The sequence below is a fragment of the Leiobunum rupestre genome, chromosome 7 (assembly GCF_980474605.1).
Source record: "Leiobunum rupestre chromosome 7, qqLeiRupe1.1.hap1, whole genome shotgun sequence".
Lineage (NCBI taxonomy): Eukaryota > Metazoa > Arthropoda > Arachnida > Opiliones > Sclerosomatidae > Leiobunum > Leiobunum rupestre.
Window position 1 is genome coordinate 28710316 of NC_143390.1, and position 22319 is coordinate 28732634.

At 35.5% G+C, this 22319-nt stretch overlaps 4 protein-coding genes across 5 annotated transcripts; 3 read left to right on the plus strand and 1 right to left on the minus strand.

Moving 5' to 3' along the window:
* Window positions 1-144: 144 nt before the first annotated feature.
* Window positions 145-6103, plus strand: LOC149935862 (uncharacterized). Of its 2 annotated transcripts, XM_090154712.1 has the most exons (11): window positions 145-285; window positions 2059-2179; window positions 2941-3006; window positions 3124-3254; window positions 3320-3350; window positions 3459-3553; window positions 3618-3739; window positions 3802-3938; window positions 3992-4259; window positions 4355-4398; window positions 4631-6103. In XM_090154712.1, exons 1-11 carry the CDS (start codon window positions 227-229, stop codon window positions 4727-4729), a joined length of 1173 nt encoding a protein of 390 aa, XP_090010838.1. In that variant the 5' UTR covers window positions 145-226; the 3' UTR covers window positions 4730-6103. The 2 variants fall into 2 exon arrangements, with proteins under 2 accessions (XP_090010838.1, XP_090010839.1); XM_090154713.1 differs by lacking the exons at window positions 3124-3254; window positions 3320-3350 and having other exon boundaries at window positions 150-285.
* A 179-nt stretch (window positions 6104-6282) lies between these two features.
* On the minus strand, window positions 6283-12099 carry spn-E (tudor domain containing 9 protein spindle E). The gene is made up of 19 exons (XM_090154705.1): window positions 11837-12099; window positions 11199-11657; window positions 11060-11135; window positions 10881-11003; window positions 10586-10825; window positions 10416-10522; window positions 9902-10352; window positions 9082-9837; window positions 8920-9023; window positions 8566-8857; window positions 8387-8497; window positions 8106-8327; window positions 7918-8043; window positions 7724-7858; window positions 7524-7667; window positions 7047-7466; window positions 6868-6989; window positions 6559-6795; window positions 6283-6496 (listed from the first exon to the last, which is right to left on the minus strand). The coding sequence occupies exons 1-19, from the start codon at window positions 12055-12057 to the stop codon at window positions 6358-6360; spliced, it is 4485 nt and encodes a 1494-aa protein (XP_090010831.1). The 5' UTR covers window positions 12058-12099; the 3' UTR covers window positions 6283-6357.
* A 500-nt stretch (window positions 12100-12599) lies between these two features.
* On the plus strand, window positions 12600-13363 carry LOC149935864 (uncharacterized). Its single transcript, XM_090153920.1, has 3 exons — window positions 12600-12929; window positions 13005-13076; window positions 13145-13363. Exons 1-3 carry the CDS (start codon window positions 12606-12608, stop codon window positions 13271-13273), a joined length of 525 nt encoding a protein of 174 aa, XP_090010046.1. The 5' UTR covers window positions 12600-12605; the 3' UTR covers window positions 13274-13363.
* A 644-nt stretch (window positions 13364-14007) lies between these two features.
* On the plus strand, window positions 14008-21880 carry LOC149935865 (MFS-type transporter SLC18B1-like). Its single transcript, XM_090153601.1, has 13 exons — window positions 14008-14115; window positions 15661-15756; window positions 15819-15892; window positions 17196-17343; window positions 17403-17471; window positions 17531-17621; window positions 17847-18004; window positions 19044-19142; window positions 19643-19734; window positions 19804-19899; window positions 20147-20224; window positions 20291-20384; window positions 21595-21880. The coding sequence occupies exons 1-13, from the start codon at window positions 14008-14010 to the stop codon at window positions 21793-21795; spliced, it is 1404 nt and encodes a 467-aa protein (XP_090009727.1). The 3' UTR covers window positions 21796-21880.
* The last annotated feature ends 439 nt before the right edge of the window (window positions 21881-22319 follow it).

Here is a 22319-nt window from a genome sequence, read left to right on the forward strand (position 1 = left end):
TATGTTCTATTTCTGACTCGCTCGGGGTGTTCGTGGTGGACTAATGACGTAGAAGGAGACCGATTCGGAGTGAGTCTCAAGCAGTCGAATAGAAAAACGAAATATGCTATAGCTGCACCTTGCACTCATTCATTTTTTTCCTAAAGAGCTAATGACGCATTTATTGTTCCGGCGCGCAGCTGTATTATTTTTCTATCCCGGGATAAATTTTTATCATTGACATCAAATGTTTTTAACTGAACATTCTCGGAAATCAATCTGTACTACTAGATCCTCGAATAGCGGGTAAATATTAAAAATATGCTTTATTAAACTATTTCAAAATCTTAACTTCTTAGCCTAGGCTTAAGTACTTACTCATTCTCATTCATTGTCATTCTCAATCTCAAAATCTCTCACTTACGTCACTTTCTCGGGGCTAGTATCCGCTTACGGCATGGTATCCGCTCTATTTATTAGCTATGGCGATTATTATTATTATTATATTTACCAATGACTTTTGTGTTGTACAATTCCACGCGGTGTACTTTTTCCCTACCAATATTTTTAAATTCATAAATTCACCTAAACTGTCAAACGACTTTTTGTCTGACTGACATTTACAATAATAATATTATTAATCAGGTATAAAAAGCTATACACTTATTGTGCCCTGACAACCCTAATACCAGCGATAAATACACGTACATGGGGAATATTTATTTAGATCAGATTAGGTCTACTCAAGACTGAAGCTAAAACTTGGTTGAATTGTGAAGGTTTTTTGGGAAATTAAATTGTCTTTGAATTAACAATTTGTTATGGAGGTCCTCATAGGGTTTATGTTTGGTATAAAGAGTAAGCCAAGGCGAATGTTGTGTGCTCGGTCTCAGCATAGACTATAAGCCAGTCACAAAAATAACTCCTATGTTAGCTTTGTGATATCAACTTGTTGTGCGAGGACCATGCTCAATTGATAATGGTCAAGTATACTAATGTGAAATTTCGTACCAAGTTATGTTTATGTTATCTATGTGGTCCCACATTTTACATTCTTACCAATGAAGGTAGTAATTAATACGTATGTTGCACTGTGATAAGTCTGTTAAACCCTGGATGGTTTTAAAACTCAGGATTCAAAATTTTTTTAAGAATTATGTTGTCTAATTAAGCAGTCATTGGTTATTTAATTTTTTAGGTGAAACCACAATTATTTAATGTAATAAAAAGTGAAACCAAAGATTTGATGAAGTAACATTATGCTTCTTAATACTCAGGTTTTCTATAAGCTTTAATTAATCGGATAAGTTGACTGAAATTTCTCAGTAGCTACCATTCAACTTAATTCACTCATAATCTACTTCATTGATAATTTTTCTGTTGTTCACTGCCAATCAAGTGGTTTCACCTTTCTGTAGCTTTCTTTTACTGTATTTTATATACATATTTTAACCTTATAAATTATTTCTTACAACACATTTAACCCCCCCCGAACTAAAATGTTTAAATCAGAAGAACTTATTTTTCTGTTCAAAACGACACACTTGCAGATTAGAGAGTTTGGATGTGTTTTTTTTTTCTTTTTCCACTTACACTGCCTAAACAATTTTAAACATCACTATGTTGCCTTTCAAAATATAGTTTTCAACAACACATGGCCAGAGTACATGATAAACCCACCTTTTTCGGTTATAAATCATGGCATGGGCAGGGTAATAACCTGGCATGGTAATAAGGTCAACCTTAGAATGATACTAAATCCAGTGTTTTTACTTCATTTGATAATATGACAGAGTCTTTAAGAGAATTTAAAGTGTTTTATCATTGAAGCTAAATTTAGGCTAGGAAATAGAATTATATTTAGATTTAGAGGAACACAGGGTAAGCGGGAATTAACTTGGAAGTATTATTGAAGTACCTCTTTATTGAGGCTACAGCCAGATTGTCACTTTTATTTTGTATTTGAAGGGTTATCTCCTTGAAGATTTATACAAGCTATTAGTTTTTATTAACCCATTTTTCTAGCATTCAAAGTCTGTTTTTTTATTTGTGCATTTAAACAAATCATTATTAAAATAGGGTCAGTATAAAACACAACAAATGTGTGTCTGAAGTATTGCTGAAAAAAAAACATTCGAACGTTCCCTCAAAAGGGCAAATTCAACTACAAAATGATAGTAAAAAATCTTATCCTTTAGTGGTGAGTGAACAGTTGTTTTTATAACCTCCCTTTTGGGGTTTATAAATAACTGTCCATGTTTGAAACTAACAAAGTTTTTTTCTTCATAATGTGGCAAAGCTTAAAGTTAACCTTAAATTAGTATGAATCAATGTGAAATGCCAGCCTCACCTGTGACAGTTGAGTGGAAATTTTAGTCTATTGACTGAATGATCAGGCAACATTTAATCCTATTAATAGCTTCTTCGTGGTCACTTTCTATGTCCCCTTATTTATACAGCAGTACACCTTTCTTTTTGAATATGTTTGTAAGGGGCTCCATAGAGTCTCTATAGAGTAGTAGCACTCCGTAGCTTTGGCCATGGCCGCCATTGTGGTCACGAATTTTTTATGAATAGGAAAAAGCATGGGTGACGTCGTGTGACGCAGCACTGCCATTACTCTATATATTAACTTAAGTACATGTACCATTTAGGGATCAGATCAACAGAAGCATTTTTAGTCTAACAGAGATGTTTCCATAGCTACGGCCGTTGCTTTTGTTAGAAATCATTACTTCTTTTAATATACTATTGTTATTGAATGACTGATAGCTAAGAGGTTTATATGCTGTGGATAAAATTGTAGTTATTTAAAGAATTAGTTACAAAGTTTGAATAACTTTTTTTCTGTTAGACAGCTATTTTACAATCTGGTTATGTTTGTATTTGTATCCTTTCTGATAACCCAGTGTGTGAAATTTTACAGATAAATTTATGATAATTTAAATTTCTAAATGTCAGGTTGGATGTACAAGTGACTATCACTTGCCACCAGTGAAAGTTGATAACGTACTCGTTGGCAGAAAGGTAAAATTTACCTTCACAAGAGCAAACCTAAATAACTATTTAGGCTGGACTCTTAAGTTCAGTTCATTTTATTTTGTTATTAGGTTATTTGTATTAGTTTATTGAATTTTTTGGTAGGTATGTCAGAGTACCACTGAAACTAGAGACCCCTACTTTCTACCTATCGTAGTACCGGTGCCAGTTAGTGAGAGGGGAAAATTGAGTAATACCTTAAATTCATTTGCTATCAATACTTCAAAAATAATCTGGTTTGTGGTGTATATGTAATTAATTTACAACCCCAAAGGCTTCAAAAATGTTTATTTTTTATTAGCCAAAATGACGTTTGTACTCTCCCAATAAAGGTAGTCCTTTAATTTTTAAGGCCTTACTGTAATTTGCAAGAACCACTTAACACGTTTTTTTAATTTTTAAGGATTGAGCTATTACTTATTTTTTTTCCACTTATTTAGCCAAAAGCACATCGATTAGTTCCTTTAATTCGACAAGCAGCCTTAGAAGATTCCAACTCTTATATAACTAATAGTAATTGCAATGATTGTTCAAGGTGCGTATTTGAATTTATAAAAATTTTATTTTATTAGTTTTACATTTATTCCTTTTATTTTTAGTAAAAACGTAACAACAGTGAATTCTGAGTTTCCCATCATTAAAAAACCAGCTTGTGTACATAATTCAACAACTAATAGTGTTTCAAACTCTGTAAAATCAACCTGTACAAAATCTAAGAAATGTGAGTTGGTTATTTAGTTTATAAGTACTATTGAGATTGGGAAAGCTAATAATGTTTATTAGCCCTGCTTGGAGAGTTTACTCATTTCCCTTCATTTTGGAGAATATTCCCTGCTAAACCGAGTCCAACAATATTACCCCCTTTATCAGGATTTTTCCAAGCAGTTCCCAATATATCAACACGCAAGGCAAAGAAAATGGTAAATTTTAAAAGTTTTTTTTAAGCGTTGTTTCTTATAGTTTTTCTCTGCAGGCCACCTCCCCAACTCTCGACCAATCAGTGCCCTCAATTATCACACCAACAGTCTTAATTCACCGTGACTTCTTAACCAACGGTGATGAAGAAGATTCTCAGGAAGGGTTATCGCCAGTTTTAGTGCCCACTGTGGTCAGCAGACCACCTTTTGTCCATACAGTAAGCATTGTTGTGGAGCCTGTAACGGATGCTATGTGTGATGGGTCCTCCATGGATGAACCAGATACGGATGAATTTTCCTCCACCGACATAGATGATGATCTAGGTTAGGCAGATAAGATATATTATTTAGAACAATTATTTTGTCTTCTGTTTTTAATCTTATCTAGTTAAATTCTTTGATCTTTCATTTTTCCATAGCAAGCAAATCTGTAACAAATGAGGATCTTGTGAAAACAGTCATGGTAAGTTGATTTGGGATAAATATGATAAATTTTAAGTGTGCAGCTTTTTTTCAATTGTCTAATTCACTGATAAGATTCTAAGTACGGAATTAAGTATTTATATATCGGTAGTTTATTTTTATATAGTATTTCACACTTTTAGCACTATTTTGAATGGTGGTTTTTGCACTGCCGTTTGGTAACTAATTACAAGATTTTAGAAATTATCTGATTGTATTTAATTATATTTTAGGACCATGCGCGACTACGTAAAGAGGAATTTGCGCGTCTCTTAGAAGAACATGCACAGATTGTAAATGAAATCAACAAGGCTGAGAACAAAAAGGTTTGAGACACAAACTGGTTGAGATGTCACTCAAGTTAACCTTTATTGAGCTTAAAAATTTGAAAAATATCTACGAATGCTGAAATTTTTTTATCTTTCGCTAAGAACCAATATACCGTGGAGGATAAACCTTTTAAAGAGCTAAATCGTAAAAAGCCATGACTCTTTAAGAATTTAAATATGGTAGTTTTACTACAAAGCCCTTGGGAAAATTAGCATCCCGGCAGTTTATAAAGCCATAAATGATTTTTTGGGAGTTTATTTGAACAGTTATTTAAGTTGAGTATAAAATATGGGTCTGATACTGCTATATTTTTTCTTTTTTATATATTGGGTTTGTTACTAATTAGATACAAAAATTTTAAAATTTATAATGAAAGCATGTTGGTTAGAAATTAAAGGTAAATAATGAAAAATAGCCTTAATGGATAGAAAGTGTATAGAGAAAAATCTGCTAGCCGTGATAGAATATTCTGGTCTTAAGTGGAGTAAAAATTTATTTTAGTAAAACTTAGGGTGAATTATGCGATTATTTTGTGATATTTAAGTTGCATTATCATTGATTTGTAAAGAAAATGGATAAATTATTAGACGTCCAATTTTTGCACTGCTGTGAAATTTCAAAAAACTAAAATTCTGCCCAAGAAATGTCTTCCCAAATTTTTATAATTTTCTTATAAGATTTTAATTTGGTTGAATTATAGCTTCTTTGGGAATATAGGGAATTAACTGATCAGCCATTAGTCAGTGTTTTTTACTTAATTTATAAAGCCGCTAGTTTCAAACGTAATTAGTACAAAAATAAGTTTATGAATGTTGTTTAGTCTTGATTGTTCAGTTCCCACCAGAAATGTTTACTATTTGTGTAGGAGTAATTTGGTAAATGATGTTAGGTTCTTGAAATGATTGGCTTTATTGTCAGCAGATATATCAACCTCTCAAACAGATTTTAGAATAAAATAGCCAAATAGCCAATTATTTTTAGACGTAAAACAAAAATTGCTCATAATTTCAAAGGAACATTGATGTCCGAATAACACTATTTATAATAAGAAAATGTTTATTATTTTTTGAGATAATCTTGCAGGAACATTTGCAAATTAACAGATGTACTCTAGTCTTCCCTTGCTCTAGCCCAAAATTACTGCCCCCTCCCCCCTTTTGATCAATCACTAATTGAAGTCTTTTCCTACCAATAAACCCTTATCCAAAGAGAGATAAAATGTGTTATTTTGTATTAAGTGGTGTTAATGATGACAAAACGTGTATAAATGAGAAATTTTTGATCAAGTAAGAGAAGCAATATTTTGTTGACAAGTGCAGTTTTTTTTTCATGGTTAAAAATGTTCTAGAATAAAAGTGATATGTTCATGTAAAAAATGCTGGTCTCGTAAGTTGAAACGGATTTTTCAATCAAGTTTAAGAGAAGCGCCTTTAATGTACAAGTTAAGCCACTCATCTAAAATGGGTAAGGGAAATTTAAGTGGTTGTTGCTTTGTGTACATTCCTACATGTTTTAGAGAGGTAGATTAACTTGTCTAATAGCACATTTATTTATAATATTTCATGATGAAAAATATTTTATTATGAAACTTTTTCCCATATAAAAATTAATACAAAGCATCTTTAAAAGCTTAACTAACTGCAACTGCTTGTAAAAGATAATTTTCTCTACTCATATGTTCATTATCCTGAAGATGTTCTTTGATTTCCCAAGGGGTAGTTGTTGTTTTGTTACACAAAATGCACTTGTTCAATTCCGGGCGATTGGAGCTTAATGAAATTTTTCAAATTAATATTAAGACTCTTTGTAGAAATATCGCAATGAAACATACTCAGAAGCTCTTTTACGAAATAACTCAAGTTGCTGCCTTTTTTCATAAGATGAGATTTCTTCTCTGTTTAGGTGAACGGCTTTGTGCATTGGCAATAAATTGGTTGTATTTGTAGCATGGTCATCATCTTTGTCCATCATCTTTATGACAATAAAATCTGAATCTGGAACAATTCCCCAAGTATACGGCTCTCGTGGGGCTACTCGTTCTTGAGTTTGTCTGGGTTTGGAGAGTAACCTTATGAAACAAAAAACCAGTTAAGAGAAAAAAACTTATTGAATGAAAATATTATTTTAATGTAAATCATACTTTTGAATATGTTTCTTGGCATTCTTTCTAATATCACCAAAATATCTGGTTGAAGTGGTGTGGTTTGTATATTTTTCTGAGTCTCCCAGCACTAAATTTATGCATGTACGCAGAAAGTTGATCTGCATAGATAAGCAAATATTATAGGCTTATTCAGAATTCAGACAACAATAAAGTACCTCGACTAAATCCTCTTGCTCTATCACAACATCGAACTCTATTTCACAATCATGATCAGGGTAATAAGCCCGACTGGTCTCGGGATTATATCCTAAGCCACAAATTGCTCCAGTGTATTTAGTCTTTTGACAATTTCTCCGTAATTCCATTGCAGGTGTAAACAGTAGTATCATAAGAGAGGGTAGACCGTTTATAGGGGGCAATAATGTGGTGTTCCTGGCATTCATTACATCACCTCGACTATTTAAGCTAACATAAGAGGCCACTAACAATCTTGTTTGATGATTATGAGGCTCTGGATCCAAAGTAATACTGTTAACACTGTCTCTTTCAATCACAACTCGCTTGGCATTAGAAACTTTGCTAATTCCGAAGAAACTAGACTCTAATGGACTATATGGGCCCCTTAGTCTTGTTTTCTATAAAGTAAATGAGTTAATGACCATTCAATTTTAAAGGTAAAAAACGGATCTCACTCTGAAATATTGTTTATCAGTTAGATTGGTATCATCTAGAGATATGTGAAAAAGATCTCCTTCCAGTCCATTGTACTGCTTTGCAGTCATTTCTTGTTGAGCTTCAGTCATCATTTCGAATGTCTGTCTCAATTCGTGATTTTCCTAAATGTAAATAGCAACACGGTAGGATTTCATTCTTCTTATAGCAAAAATAGTACCTTGGAAAGGTAGTCTTCTTCGCAATGTTCCGCAAAGCCTTGCCGGATCAACTCTTTGTTGATATCTGTTTCTTGTCCATCTGGTTCAAGTCTGATAAGAAATAAATTGACACATCTGTCTACAATGGAATAAACCTGAAAACAAAGCTGTAAGAAACAGATTTTACTAGTTTGTTGATAAAGTTAAAACATACGCGTCCAATCAGCTCTTTTTCCTCAACAAAATCTCTGAAAAACAAATTGGCTTTACTGGTCCAGTCACCAGGTTGAGATTCCAAGGAGAATATTGGTTTCAGACAGGCTAGCCTACATCGTAATGCCTAAATTTAAGAATTAATCAATTATGGAAAATAAATTTTGGCTATATAAGTAAGTGAGATACCATGATTGGAATTTTTAACAGCTCATCATCAATCTCAGCATCCAATTCTCTCAAATTTCTTATTGGTATATTAATTTTGTTGCCATAATCAACAAAAAATATCTCTGCATGGTTTTTAGCTTGGTCAATAGCTTGAACAATTCCACGGTAATATATAACTTTATTTTTTCCTGGATAAGGCGCTAGAACTAGATGGTTCACTTGTAAAGGCCCAATGAGAGGCTAAAAATTAAACAGTTAATCAACTTCTTTTCTTTTTTAATAAAATGAAAGAACTATACTTTCAAGTATGAATTTGGATCATCCGTGTTAATGGAATTTTCCAAATATGAAAGTTTCATTGCATATTCTGGCTCTTTGTAATGGGCATAAAAATTACCACAGTTCAAAATCTATAACAAAAGTTTATGTAAAAATGTTTGTACATAAACTAAATGCTAAAACTAAAACATCGGCAAACCTCAGTTATTGTAAGCTTTAAGGTAAATTGAGATAGGCTTGGAAGAACAGTCTTCTTGAGTTGCATAATTTCCTGAACTAAACAGATGCGGTTGTTGCTCATAAGGCGGTTTTTGGTAAAATGTTCTCGTCTTTTTTGTTCAACTAGATCCATTTTTTTGCTCAAAACACTCTGTGGGAGAAGGTGGATCTCCATAGGAACATTTTCTTGCCTTAATTTTATGGCCATAAATACAGCTGGATTTACTGTTGCAGTGTTTTCAAGATTCGGGGTCTCAAATTGAACAAGAGCTCTGAAAAAAGGTTGTTTACACTTAAAAAAAATCTTAAAGTGTTTGTCAGTGCTGATACTAACTTAGAACCCTCAAACTCCATCCTCATCCCAGTTGTACATCCTTGCAATAACTTTCGAATTTGTTCTTCGTAAAAGATCCCTTGATTTGAGGGTAGAGAGGACAGCTATTTGAAAACAATAAATATTATTTTATTTTAATGAAATTGAACTTTCGTGTCTTACGTAAACAGTGTGAAGAGGATTTTTTTTGCTCAACTCTCGATATACCAACTTCTCATCTATTTGGGCTTGAATGAAATAGTTTGGGTAAAATGCGCCACATAGAGAGACAGACAGAATAAAGACTTTCTCTTTCTTGGACATTTCAGTCGGAACTTCAGCAGGATGATAGGTAATTCGAATCCCCAGGGGATGGAGACGCTTTTTGATTTCTTCCACCAAGTTTTTAACTTCGTACAAACGACTAAGTTCTACAAATTGGTGTTTTGCCCAATCTTTTTCAGATTGCCCTCCTGGTCTTCTAAAATACCCAGTATTTACAAAATTTGACCAGGTGTTATACGCATGCCAATAAGCGAAGCAGTCACTGAATGAGTTTTCAGCCCAAGCAAGCTTAGACTTGTAAGCCTCCAACTTTTGCCCAAAAGGTTTCGAAAAGAAGTTCATGACAGATAGACAAGCCGCAATAATGATACTATCCTCCAAACAATCAAAAACATGTCCCAACAAAATAAATTTGCTTATTTTCGTATCCAATGGTAATAACGACATAACATGGCCAATGAATGTCATATCCCCATCGTACGGGGAGTAGTTGCCATTGGCAGTCAACGCTAGTGCTCCCAGCTCTTTTAGAGTTAAAACAGATTTCTCTATCCCCAAGATTTCAGGGGGCTCAATGGATAGCGCCAATACGGCTTTAGGTTCACCAAGATCGAGCCTTTTAGCTTTTAAAATGACAAGTTCCAATGGTGATCTCTATATTCATAAAAATGGGGTGTTTATTATCCAATGGGTGATTAACAATTAAAAAATTATTTACTTTAATTTCAGGTGTAGTGAATGGCTCAAATTGAGTAAATAGAGGTTCGGGAACCAAACGATAGACACGGCCAGAGAATACTCTTCCAGCTCTTCCCTTTCGCTGATTGCAACTGGCCTTGGACGCCCATTCTAGTTTTAAACTTACATAATTGGTAGTGGGATCTTGGTTCAAACATTTGGCGAGGCAAAAATCAATAACAAATTTAATATCAGAAACTGTGATTGAGCTCTCAGCAATGTTTGTCGACAAAATAATTTTTCTAAATCCTGGCTGAGGAGCTCTGAAGACTCTTCTCTGTTCTTCTATTGTAATTGAGGAGTGAAGTGGCAAAATCCACCATCTTAGTGCGACATTTAAGTCGTCTTTCTCCAAGGTTTTTTTCATGTACTCTATGTACTCATATCCTGGTAAGAATATTAAAACAGTTCCTCGTAACGATTTTGAATTTCTGTAACACAAATATCAATAGTTGTTATGTGAAAAAGAATTTGTTTCAAGTCCTCAGGAATACTTGTCTGTTTCTGTTGACTCAATTCTGTCAAAGGTACGTATTAAGTGTTCAGCAATGTCGTAACATTCTGGAGCTACGCGGGGTTCTGATATGTCCAATTCTGGCACCTGAAGACAGTGAATACTTTAAAATTTCAGATTATCCATGCAACTAATTAGAAATAATCATACTGTTCCAAGTTTAATCAAATTATCCATGTAGAACTCAGATACGGTGTTTGCTTTCCCCTCCACATCTAAAACGAAGGCATTTTGTAGCTGCCCCCGGCTATCTCTTGCAAAATATTTGCTGTATATGTCTGTATCAATCGTGGCTGACATTAGAATTATTTTGGTGTTTCTGGAGTTCAACCTCTGAAATTTTTTAACTACTAGCATAAGAAAATCAGTTTCTTGGTCTCTCTCGTGGATCTTGAGGGGGAAAAACTTGTTATAAATTGCATTGCCAGACTATTAGCCATTATACCTCATCAATGATAACATGTGTATAATCATTCATGTTTTTCTTCGCAATAAATTTTTGTAACAAGACTCCAGTTGTCATATAGGTGATGCATGTATCCTTTGTAGTTTTGTTGTCCATACCAATCTGAAACAAATGATGTTTAATATGCTTTTGCAGATTTTTCTAAAGAAAAAGGTTACCTGGTATCCAACGAGTGTCCCAATTTCTACTCTCATCTCGTCAGCAACTCGTCTAGCTACACTGATGGCAGCAATTCTAATGAAAAATTTAAGTTGATATTGAATTGATTTTGTAAGTTTCTAACACTATTATTAGTACCTTCTAGGCTGTGTCACGACAATCCGGCAAGGCATTTGTTTGTGATAACATTGGTCCAAAATGTACTGTGGAACTTGAGTGGTTTTACCACAACCAGTTGATCCAGCAATAATGACAACATTTCTGCTCTTTACAACTCTCACAATTTCATCTTTGTATGTAGATATCACTAAATTATTATTAAGTCTGCCTTTTTTGAAACAGTTTGAATAATTGGAATATAAAGTTCGAAATTCCTCTTGGTACAGATCTTTCAAGGGTGCTATGGCAGCGCCGATAGAGCTTAATTCTTCTATTTCATCCAATTGACTAGCCTGAGTAAATTGACTTTGACTGTCTAACGTTTGGCTTTGACTTAATGGGCTAGGAGGTCGATTCGAATTTGAGTATCTATATGCCTGGTTCATCTGCCTTAATTCTTCCTCTTGATACACTCTGGCATAATCTTTATCACGTTCTCTGAAAAGAAAACAAAATTAAAAGAAACTGCGTATGAAGCCACTGGTGGCTTTCGATAGAAAATATAGTACATTTGCAACAAAAGAGAAAACGTTTTAACAATAAAATATAATATAATATAATATACAGACTGAAAAATAGAAAAAAATATAATACATCTTTAATATTAATAAACTAACCTTCTATCCCTATCTTCCGTGTCTACGTATCTAGGTCTTACAATACCCATTCCTCCAGTCGCGGTTGATGGTAAAATGAACTTCTTAGGTTCGTCCAAAGAAAAGAAATTAAGATAATCTTGAGTGGTGATGATATTATCATGACTATCTCGATCAGTTTCTGATGCAATTTTCAATATTGAACCGCGGCCTCTACCGCGTCCCCTACCAGATCCATCCATTTTCAATTTCGTAGAAGGAACGAATTGAAAACCACGCGTAGCGCTTACGGAAAAGAAGCTCAACCTAGGGCTCAACTGTAACCAAAACTACAACTCGTTTCGAGCCAGCATAGAGATAGAATTTTAGAAATAAGTGCGAGCCATAGAGATAGAGAAAAGAAATAGAGAAATGTATCTGGCGAAGTTGACCGCGAGTGCCGACCCCTTTTCGCCAATTATGAGATGGGCAGATTACGTGGCGCCATCGACGCGCGGTGAAATGAAATACATTATGCCTTTTTGAAAATCAACTGTCATTTGATGTAAACAAAAAAAGGATAGATGGCGTTGAAAATTCTGTCCATCTCCGCTTTCATGCATGCGTGGAGGGGGATGAATTTTCCCGGTCAAAAACAGGGGTTGAAACTTTAAATTTTTAAAAATAGATGGCGTTCTCCCACAAAGAATGCTGGCGATTCCACTCTCATGGCAGCCTTCTAACTCGTACATCTCACCACAATCTAATCGTGCTTCTAGTCTCATTTCTATTTTTCTATGGTCTGAACAAAATGGCTTCTTTTCTGGAGGCTTTAGCCACCGCAATACGCGTTCAAAATAATCCAGTTTTACGTAAAGACGTGATCATTAGAAATGTGTATCGTTATATTAGGCCGGTAAATAGTTTCCCAAGTTCCATAAATGGACTAGCAAGGGTTGTAAGTACGGAAAAAGCAATATTACTACTCCAAAACAAAACATTAGGATTTAGATTTGTCAATAATGTTTGGACACGTGGTTTTTCAACCACTCCAATGACCGAAGAGGAAGTGAAAAGGGCGGTTGATGAAATCTCCGAAAATTTTTCTGAGGCCATTGGGCTGTTAGAAGACGCGGTAAATCCTAATTGGGATTTGGGAACCTGCATTGGTTTTCATTACTGAAAAATTTTAATTATTTATTAATAACAGCGCAACTCGCTAGGAACAGTATATTTTAGCGAAGATATGAAAGATGCTGAGGATATAGTGACGGAAACTCTTGTAAGGAAAGGAAAAACAATACTGTCAATTTTAATTTTCCAAAATCCAATCATTTTTACTTCTTTTAGTCGGATTTTGACATTTTATTGTCGAAACTAAATGAAAAGCAGCGAGGCACCGTATTGAGAAGCATTAGCCTGAAAATGAACGAATTAAAAGCGCAACTTCAAATAGTCAAAGAAATGTCGAAAGATTGATTTAACTCCCATGATTGTTACTAGGAATCACTCAGTGAATAAATTATAACCATAACTATCGTTTTAATAAATCGCTACCTCGTTGCTGTATATTCAAGAGTCTATTCTACTTATTGCCACTTGGGAGAAAATCGGGGATTGAATTTAGCCAGGTTGAGGGCATTCAGGGCTAGATGAACCCCCATAATAAATTACCTGACCTGACCTGTCTAAAATTGACACCCCCCTCCCAACCTTTTTGTTGTTATTTCTTTGGTACTACGATGCATCAAGTGTCCTGCCTAGGGCAGTCTATGGGTTGCAAGGTTATCGCGAAGTACAACAACGTTAAAACTAAACTTGAAGGCCTATACTTTTAATAACTGAGCAGTTAATTAAAGAGGCAGAAAGAAGGTAAAGTACGCGTTATTTACCGTGACTGAGCTTCGAGGCGACCCTCTCCTCTTGGATCCCCAAGACCATTTTTTTCCCCTTCCAGTAAGTCGTTAAATGTATACCAATGGGGCCCGAAACATTATTTTCGCCCTTACACCGTCAGTAAGTCCTACCAGTTTTTGCTTCGAAATACAGGTGAAAAGGAGTAGCCTAACCGGAGGGCGCAACGTATTTCCTTCTCCCCACTTCTCCGAGAGCGCGTGACTCTCACGGTGCGGACCACACTGTGGCAATCGGTTTTGCCATTCGCTTTTTAAGTGTAAAGAAATTAATAGTCTTTTATCACTTAAACGACAATAATGGCTCAACTTTCGCAACGCCAAATTTTGCTTTTATTGACTCTGTGGACGGGCGTCTTTTGTAATTACGTTTGCTATTCCATCATTGCCCCCTTTTTCCCGCAGTTGGTAAGTCGAATCCTGTTATTTTTTTCGATATTATTTTTTCCTTAAGTCTGGTTAAACCCGTAACATTTTACGAAACAATTTAAAATTTGTTTTTTAGCATCAGTTTCTACTTCAGAAACGAAAATTTACTTCCGTTTATTTTTCTCTTATATAACATTGGGACGAAAAACAAGTTTGACCGTAAAGATCATGGGATTAGTTAATACCCCCTTCCCCTAAAATGTACGTTTAACGTATCTATCAATTGTTTCACATTTCAGTTGGGTATTTAAACAAATTCTTGAGTGTTTAATGTTTTTACGATTAATATTTTTGTTAAAGATTAAATACGAACGGTTGAATTATACCAACGTCTCTAGTTAAGTTTTTTTTCGTCCTTATATGGAAAATTCGGCAGTTTCAATGTCACGTGGTAGAATTCGTGATTATATAAGAGAGCCAATTTTTTTGATTTGGTTAATACGCTTTAAATTCGAATTTTTAGAATTTTTTACGAGTTAATAATAATGGTGGGCTAAATAAGAACTATGTTATAAAGCGTTCTTGAAGGCGCATTTTCCTAGCTCAAGAAATTAAGAACATATAAACTCTATTTAAACGAAATTTAAAATAGAAATTGACAAAATCTAACAAAATAAAATTTCCCCAAAAAATACCAGGGTTCCTAGAAATCCTATAATTCTGAAAAATAATCTTCACTTCAATTTTTTATTCCTACATTGCCTATATTATTAGCATATTAGTTGAAATACAAATGAAACAGCAAATTCGAGAGTGCCCAGATTTTGCCCCATCCAAGTTAATTTCCATAAACGTATTGTTATCTTAGGACCCGAAATTATTTGTTTACCGGGGCCCTGGCCCTTATATTTAACGTAGGAATTTCGATACATTTTTCTTTTCTTTTTATCCGAATCTTGCATAGTCTTAAATAATTTCTGAGTGCGATACTGATTTCCCCTTACCCTTGGTAAGACCGTAAGAGTATTATAACTTCATTAGCATAATTTCGATATTTTTATAATCACTGCAAATTGGTTATTTGAGTCATATCTCATATATTTTTTGGATGTTTAACCTGTAATACCTATGATTTGGGGGGATTGGATCCGATTATCTAAATACTAAGCATTTTAAAGGTAGTAGAAGTAAAAAAAAAACATCTAAGACTTGTTCTTAACGTAGTTAGCGTCAACCAGCTGGTAGAAATCGGTTAATTCACCATAAATATAGAAATTGATTCCTTGAATGACTTTATTACCGTCCATCATTACAATGGTCCCTTTTTTAACTGGGAGGAGGCTTAGGGACTCTACCGTTACGTTAAAAAACGATAAAATGATAAAACAATAGAAAATAAACAATGATAAATACAATATACAATGAGAATAGTACCAGTAGAGAGCGAAGATCCTTTCTTTTATATTTTGACATTTTGTAATTAAAATTAATGCGTATAATTCTTAGGAATAAATGTAGTAATCTAATTGCCAATGACTATCAAAGTAATCTAGCGTGCTATAACATAGAATATGCATTATATAGGCCAGAAAGAAAGGCCTGAGCGCGGAGAAATTTTCTCTGGTTTTCGGCGCTTACAGCTTAGCTCAAATCGTCGGAAGCTGCATCGTTGGGAAGTTTGTAAGTATGGTAAATTACCTTTTCGTACGAAAGTACTAATATTTAATTATTTCATATTGTAGTTAATTCAAATTGGACCCAAATTCGTCGTTGTGTCAGGCCTGTTTTTGACTGGAGGAGCGACAATTTTATTCGGGTATTGATTCGTAACCATATTCAGAAGTATATAAAATATCTCTTAGAGATAATTGTCCATCTTTCTACGCTACTAATATTATTCGCTTCAAAGATATACCTTATCGCAGGCTCAAGCTGATTTACCAAAATACTTTATGTAGTGATTTACTAAAATTATTGCAAAATGGGAAATGTGGTCTATAGTGTAAGCATATATAACATAATCGCCAGAGTGCTAGCAGTTGATGTGTTTTTAAAAGCTAGTGACGTCACAGCCGTAGCTTCCGTAGTGGTTGTCATGAAAACTCGCGTTTTTTCTCAATAGACGTTTAACATTGGTGACGTCGCAGGGTTTCAAGCTGCTGGCACTCTATAAGTGAACCCAAAATTTCAAAAATGTGGGCTACGTTCAGCAGCAGTCAACGGGAAAAAACCCGATGGATTTGATATTTTCCACCGATGAGCTTTTTCGTCATAATTACGTCGTAAGTTGCTGAACGCTTTTATTCAGTCATCGGTGTTTTTTAAAATAGCGTAGCATTAATAGTAGTTTTACGTCAGTCATCGGAAAAACCGACTCTTCCAGCCGATGACTTCGGTGAGTAACCGATGACTATCGTGACGTCAAAACCGGAAACGCGACAAAGCGTACAGTAGGAAACCGATGTCACCGATTAGTAATCGGTGAGATGAGCTCTGCTGAACGTACCACTTATAATCCTTGGGTTATTGAAAAGGTTACAAAGGAAACAAAATCTCGTGATCGCGAGACACGAGCTAAACTATGGATTGCAAAAGCCAGAAACGCGAGAGGAATTCTGCACGTTTTCAACGACCCGAGGTGATTAAGTAAACCTTTATGTACCTGGAAATTTCTCAAAAGGAAAAGTTTCGATGGGCTTTAGTTTTGCCATGGCAACCAAAAATGCTATGTTACATATGTTACAAGTACAGGGCGGTGCCAAATTCCCGGGCCCGACGGAAAAAGACCTACAAATACGCTTTTAAGCACCCCCTTGGTTATTTCATTTATAACATAAAACTTAGAAGATCCCACGACGACATAATTTGCCCCGAGGACTAAAATATCTTTGCACGGCCCTGAGTAGATATCCCTACGCGGTCTAATTTCTATATTTTAGTACATAATTGGAGTTAATTTTTAGCCGCGATGCGGTTTGGCGGGAAAATCGCCTCGAGCCCGCGAAGGTACGCGTTTCATTTTTATAGCCGGTGTGAATACTTAATTATCTCGTAAGATATACTATATACTTCCGCTGTAATCCATTAAAATGTTTATATTAACCTATTAATAATGATAGTTGTTTGGAGAAGAGTCCTGGTGGTGAAATATTTTTTTATTTGGCGATCGTAATTCGCTTGGCGGAAGGAGCCGGCTTCGCGGCTTACTTCACCAGCGTTCTGTCCGTTGTGGTGGAAGCTTTTTCCGACGATCCAGGATATTTTGTGGTTAGTTATCTCACTAAAAACGAATCGTACGAGTCGCTATTTTCCGGTTCTATATTTAGGGTCTGACGGAATCAGTGGTCACCATTGGAATGATAGCCGGTCCACCCTTAGGAAGCTTTCTTTACACGGTAAATAATTGGTCTAAAGCGATATTATTAAATTTAAACTTAATTATTGCACCTTGTAGTTAGGTGGATACCAAACGCCGTTCATTGTGTTTGGTTCTCTAATAATCTTGACCAGTTTAGTCGCCATCTTCATTGTAGATAGCGATCCTCGTAAATGCATTTTCAATTACAATTAGTTACTTTCCCAGCAGTGGCGTAGCTGATGGTCCGCAGGGCCCGAGGTGCGGGGGGGGGGAAGGGGGCTCGAGCTTCGGGGGGCCCCGCTAACAAAAAAAGTGAAAAGAGATTTTTTTGAGTTCTCAGCTACGCCACTGTTTCCCAGAAAGACAATATTTATATTAACATGATTATTTCTTTATTATTATTCGAATCAAGCTTCGACGAATCATAAAGCGAATCAAGGGAGCTTATCCTTGAAAGAGTACATTAAAATATTGAAATTACCAGCCACAACATTAACTATACTTTGCGTCGGATTCAACGTAATCGCCGATATATTTATACTCATCACGCTGACTTCTCATTTGCAACAAGTACGTTCCATTAGGCAACACCATAAGTCTATAATTATTTTTAAAAGTGTGTCAGTTAGCCGAAAACAAATTACTTCTATCTGTGAAGTGACGTAAATTTTAAGCACCCTTTAGTGATAAAAATACGCATCTTATAGGGAGAAGAAACTTAATCGAAAAATCGTATGCTAACACGCGCTAAAATTTGTTTTTTTTTTACCGTAACTAACGCCAATATCCATTAGCTTCTTTAAAACCTATACTACGCCTAGGGTTAGCGCTCACTATGACAACGAGGAAAAGAACGCGAATTAGTCCTGGTGGCTTAAGGCCTATTTTCGCGACCCAACATTTTCTCAAAGCATTGTTGACCAACGTGAGTCGCAAACCGAGATGCTGTATGCGAATGGAGAAAAATATTCCACAATGTGTTGGCCACACAATGGCTACGGCTGGCCAAATTTTAAAAAAGGCCGTTTTTATGACCGAGGCTTATATTAAATTTAATACATATACTTTTAAAGTTTTAATTGAACAAACCTTAAATGAAAGTATTTGTGCCCTTCTTTATTAAAGTAAAGTGAAATATTTTATAGTAAAAAAGGTCTCTGTGTAACTGTGTTCAACGTCAAAGCTGCGCAAAAATGTGGCCTCGTGTGAATACGAGGGGTAAGACACTTATGATGTTTGTGTACATGTACACCGGGAGTTCGAACTCTGCAGAGTTCGTGAGAGTTCAAGGGTGAGTTCCAGAGAGTTGATTGGTTAGTTCGCGGGAGTTAGGTGGGAGTTCGCGGAGAGTTCTTGAGAGTTCTCGGGAGTTCTCTAAAGTTCAGGGGAGTTCATAAGAGCTCCAATAGCAAATGTACACCTGAGTTCTTGAGTGTCTTACCCCTCGTGTGGACAGGCTTTAACAATTTGCTCACAGAACCATGTTGGCAAAAAAGTTATTCACCAAAAAAATCTAGAAATTGTTCTCAGTAAAAATTAACACTGACACACTTTTGTGATTCATAACTAAATACCTGTAAAAATATATTAACAACTGTATATAACATAGTTTAAGTTGGAAACTATGGAAATCGGAGGCATTTACTTGTGTTTATTCCTGTCTTACGGACTCAGCTCTCCATTAGCGGGGAAAATTGCCGACAAAAGCGTATGGTTTTATATTTCCGTTGGTTTATACTTTAATAAGTTTGAAAGTTCTTAAAGTAAAGGTTAATGCTGAAAAAATCTTTTCACTATTTGAAGAACTTTGAAAAATATGTAATAAGCCAATTGAAATTTAGTTTCTATCTATAACTGTTTAAGATTTAAAATATTTTACTTTATTTTCTATAAGGCCCCCACGTGGTAGACTCGCGCTCAAAGCATTCTGTAAACTTGTGTCTCGTCAAGTTTAGTTGTCGACCGAGCCTGGAATTCAAATTGTCTAACGCGTGGGGGCCTTATTCAAAATATAAATGATTAAAACTCTTTAGCGGTTAATAACCGCCGGTTATAGATAGAAAAAAATTGCAATTTCCCTTATTATTTATTTTTTCATGGACTTTCTAATTTCAAAAAGTAATTTGTGCCTGAACCTTTCCTTTGACTTTTGAAAAACGAAACTTTAATAAGCTGATCCTTTTTTCGCGCACTGACTTTATTTTTTAGAAACTAGAGTTCCTCTTACAAAGTTTCGGATGTCTTATTCTCGTGATGTCTTTTGTTCTTATTGGGCCCACGCTGTGTTTTCCTTTCAAAACGTCAGTTTCGTACTATTTTATTTAGTTATATGGCGAGTGAAGAATAAATTCGAACTTGTGGTTTTTTAGGGAGATATGGATGATAGTTTTAGGTTTGCTACTGAAGGGCTTAGGCGCCGGTCCTTTGATCTCGTGCTCATATTCCGCTTGTTTGCGGGCTGCCAAGTAATTTCCAGTTTTTCACTAAAATAATTAAAAAATATATTAAACCTAGAATGTATTTATTTATCGTTGGGGATAATGAATATGTTTAGAAGGTACCATAGTTTAGTTAGAGATTGACTTTTAAGGGTGTTAGAAGAAACGCAAAAAATATACTCAACATATTCATACTCCCTAACTATAAATAATTACATTCTTGATTAAACCGTGGAAATAATCCAATAACGTCAATATTTTTTGTTATTTGAAGAAACGATGCCGGAATGCCGGATGATTTTCGAACGTACAGTCTTGTCTCTTCTATCGTTGCGTTCTCCATACCTTTAGGGTTATTATTATCAGAACCTGTTCGCGCTATAAGTATTCGTAACTCTTTTTTGTTTTATTAAAACAGGAATTTAATCGGCGGTGTTAGCGCTGGTGTCATGTTCGATCGACTCGGTATGCGGTTGTCTTGCACAGTCTACGCTGGAATATTTTTGGCTCTGGTAGGAAATTGAAAATGAAATTTGGTTCTAACGACGAAGAGACACGTAGACGTTTACGTAATTTTCATGAGTTGCTGAATTTGTCTAATACGCCTCTTCAATAAGGCTTAGTTTCCACTAGCGCTTTCAATTAACGTCAAACAATATCCTGCTCCGGTACAATTTAAGCCCCATTTCGATCATTACCTTTACTGAAGAAGTTGACAATGTCGTGGAGAAGAGGTCAGTAGGGGTTTGTAAAACAATTTTAACGCTTCAGAGTGAAGCCAGTTGAAGAGTGGGGTTGACGTAAAAATTCCCAAAATGAGGAATATACGTAGTGGCGTAATTAGAATAATTGGACCCCATTGTAAAATGTGAAAATCGACCCCTCTACGCCCCGCTCAAGCGTTGGGGGGGGGGGGCAATTGCTCTGTGGGCCCTTGTAACTAAATACCTTGTGAGGACGCGCGCTGGGAAATTAGTGGCTTTAACGTCATCTCGTCAGTAAAAGCCTGGTGTTAAAATTGTTTTACAAAAAGATTACTTACTTTTTCTCCTTAGGAATGGTGAAATCGTTGGCTGTTATGTAGCTCTATATAAATTGAAATGGCCAATTGTGTTGAAAGTATTCTATCGAAAAGCGTAGTACATTCATTCGCTTTAAAACAAAGTAGAAACCCCGAAACTCTGAGTAGTTCAGACGTGTGACCAGGTTGAATGTAGTTTCCCATAATGTTTTTACTAAACTATTTAAATTAATTTTATTGGCCGTTTTTTACGTCATATTAGTTTTGGTTCTTTCATAATGCGTATATGGCTTCATCTAATAGCGTTTTCCATTTGCTGCTCTAGAGCCCTTGGATTAATATTTCATGGTCCATTTGCGTGCTCGAATCGGTTCCAAGCAATTTCCGCGTCTTCCGCTTACTGGGCCCAAGCGTTTGATACCGATCTGCCGATTTCAACAGATCGTCAGATAGCGATTGCTCTGGGATCAAGTTTTTTTGCGTTATCTAAATCATCCAAACCGTGTTAGTTTTCACCCCGACAAAAAGATGGTTAAATAATTTTTCAATATAAGAACGTCGAAACGATTTTCGAGCACTCAAATGGAACACGCTTAAAATAACGCTTTAAAAGCAGTTTTCGTGGTAATTTGATCTAATTGTATTTTATCAAAACTGGCAATCAAATATACTAGAATACTTTTGTGTAATACTTTTTATAGGCTGTTGTGTGTATGGCGGTCCAACTGTACGAGTACATAAAAGAGAAACGCTACAGACGTTCGATGTTTGAGCAGAAGGAATCCACCCCTCTTTGCTCTTGTTTCAAAGATTCAGTTTCTACATATTCTGACAAACTCTCGGATAATCTTGAAGAATCTTTAAAACTGATTCACGCATACAGCGTGCGAAGCGTTAGTTAATAACTTTTCTAAGTAATGTTAATACTCAATCCATGATATTTTTATTTTTCAATAATGTTGTTAAACAAATTAATTTTTGATCATAAAAGATGTGGGGAAGATTTCAGACTGATAAAACCCATTTTTAAGTGTACGACTGATTATAAAAGTATTACTTTTTACACACAATCACTAAGGGATTTGTGTGTACTGGGCTCAGTGGTGTAGCTAGCATGGGTGACTCCCGGGGCGGATATCATAGCATGGGTGACACCCGGGGCGGATATCATAGCATGGGGTGACACCTGGGGCGGATATCATGGTGTGCTACTTACTAGTCTCTAGTTTGTGTAAGTTTTTATTTTTTTCCCGGTCGGGTGTCACCCCCAAATCACGCCCAAACGGGTGGCACCCGGGTTGCCCCCCCTAGCTACGCCACTGACTGGGCTCACGTACAGGTTAGCCGATGCCGAATTCCACATAACTCTCCAAGAATTAGGCTTAGAAAGGCCAGGGATATGATGCGGATATCTTAATCGAAAGAA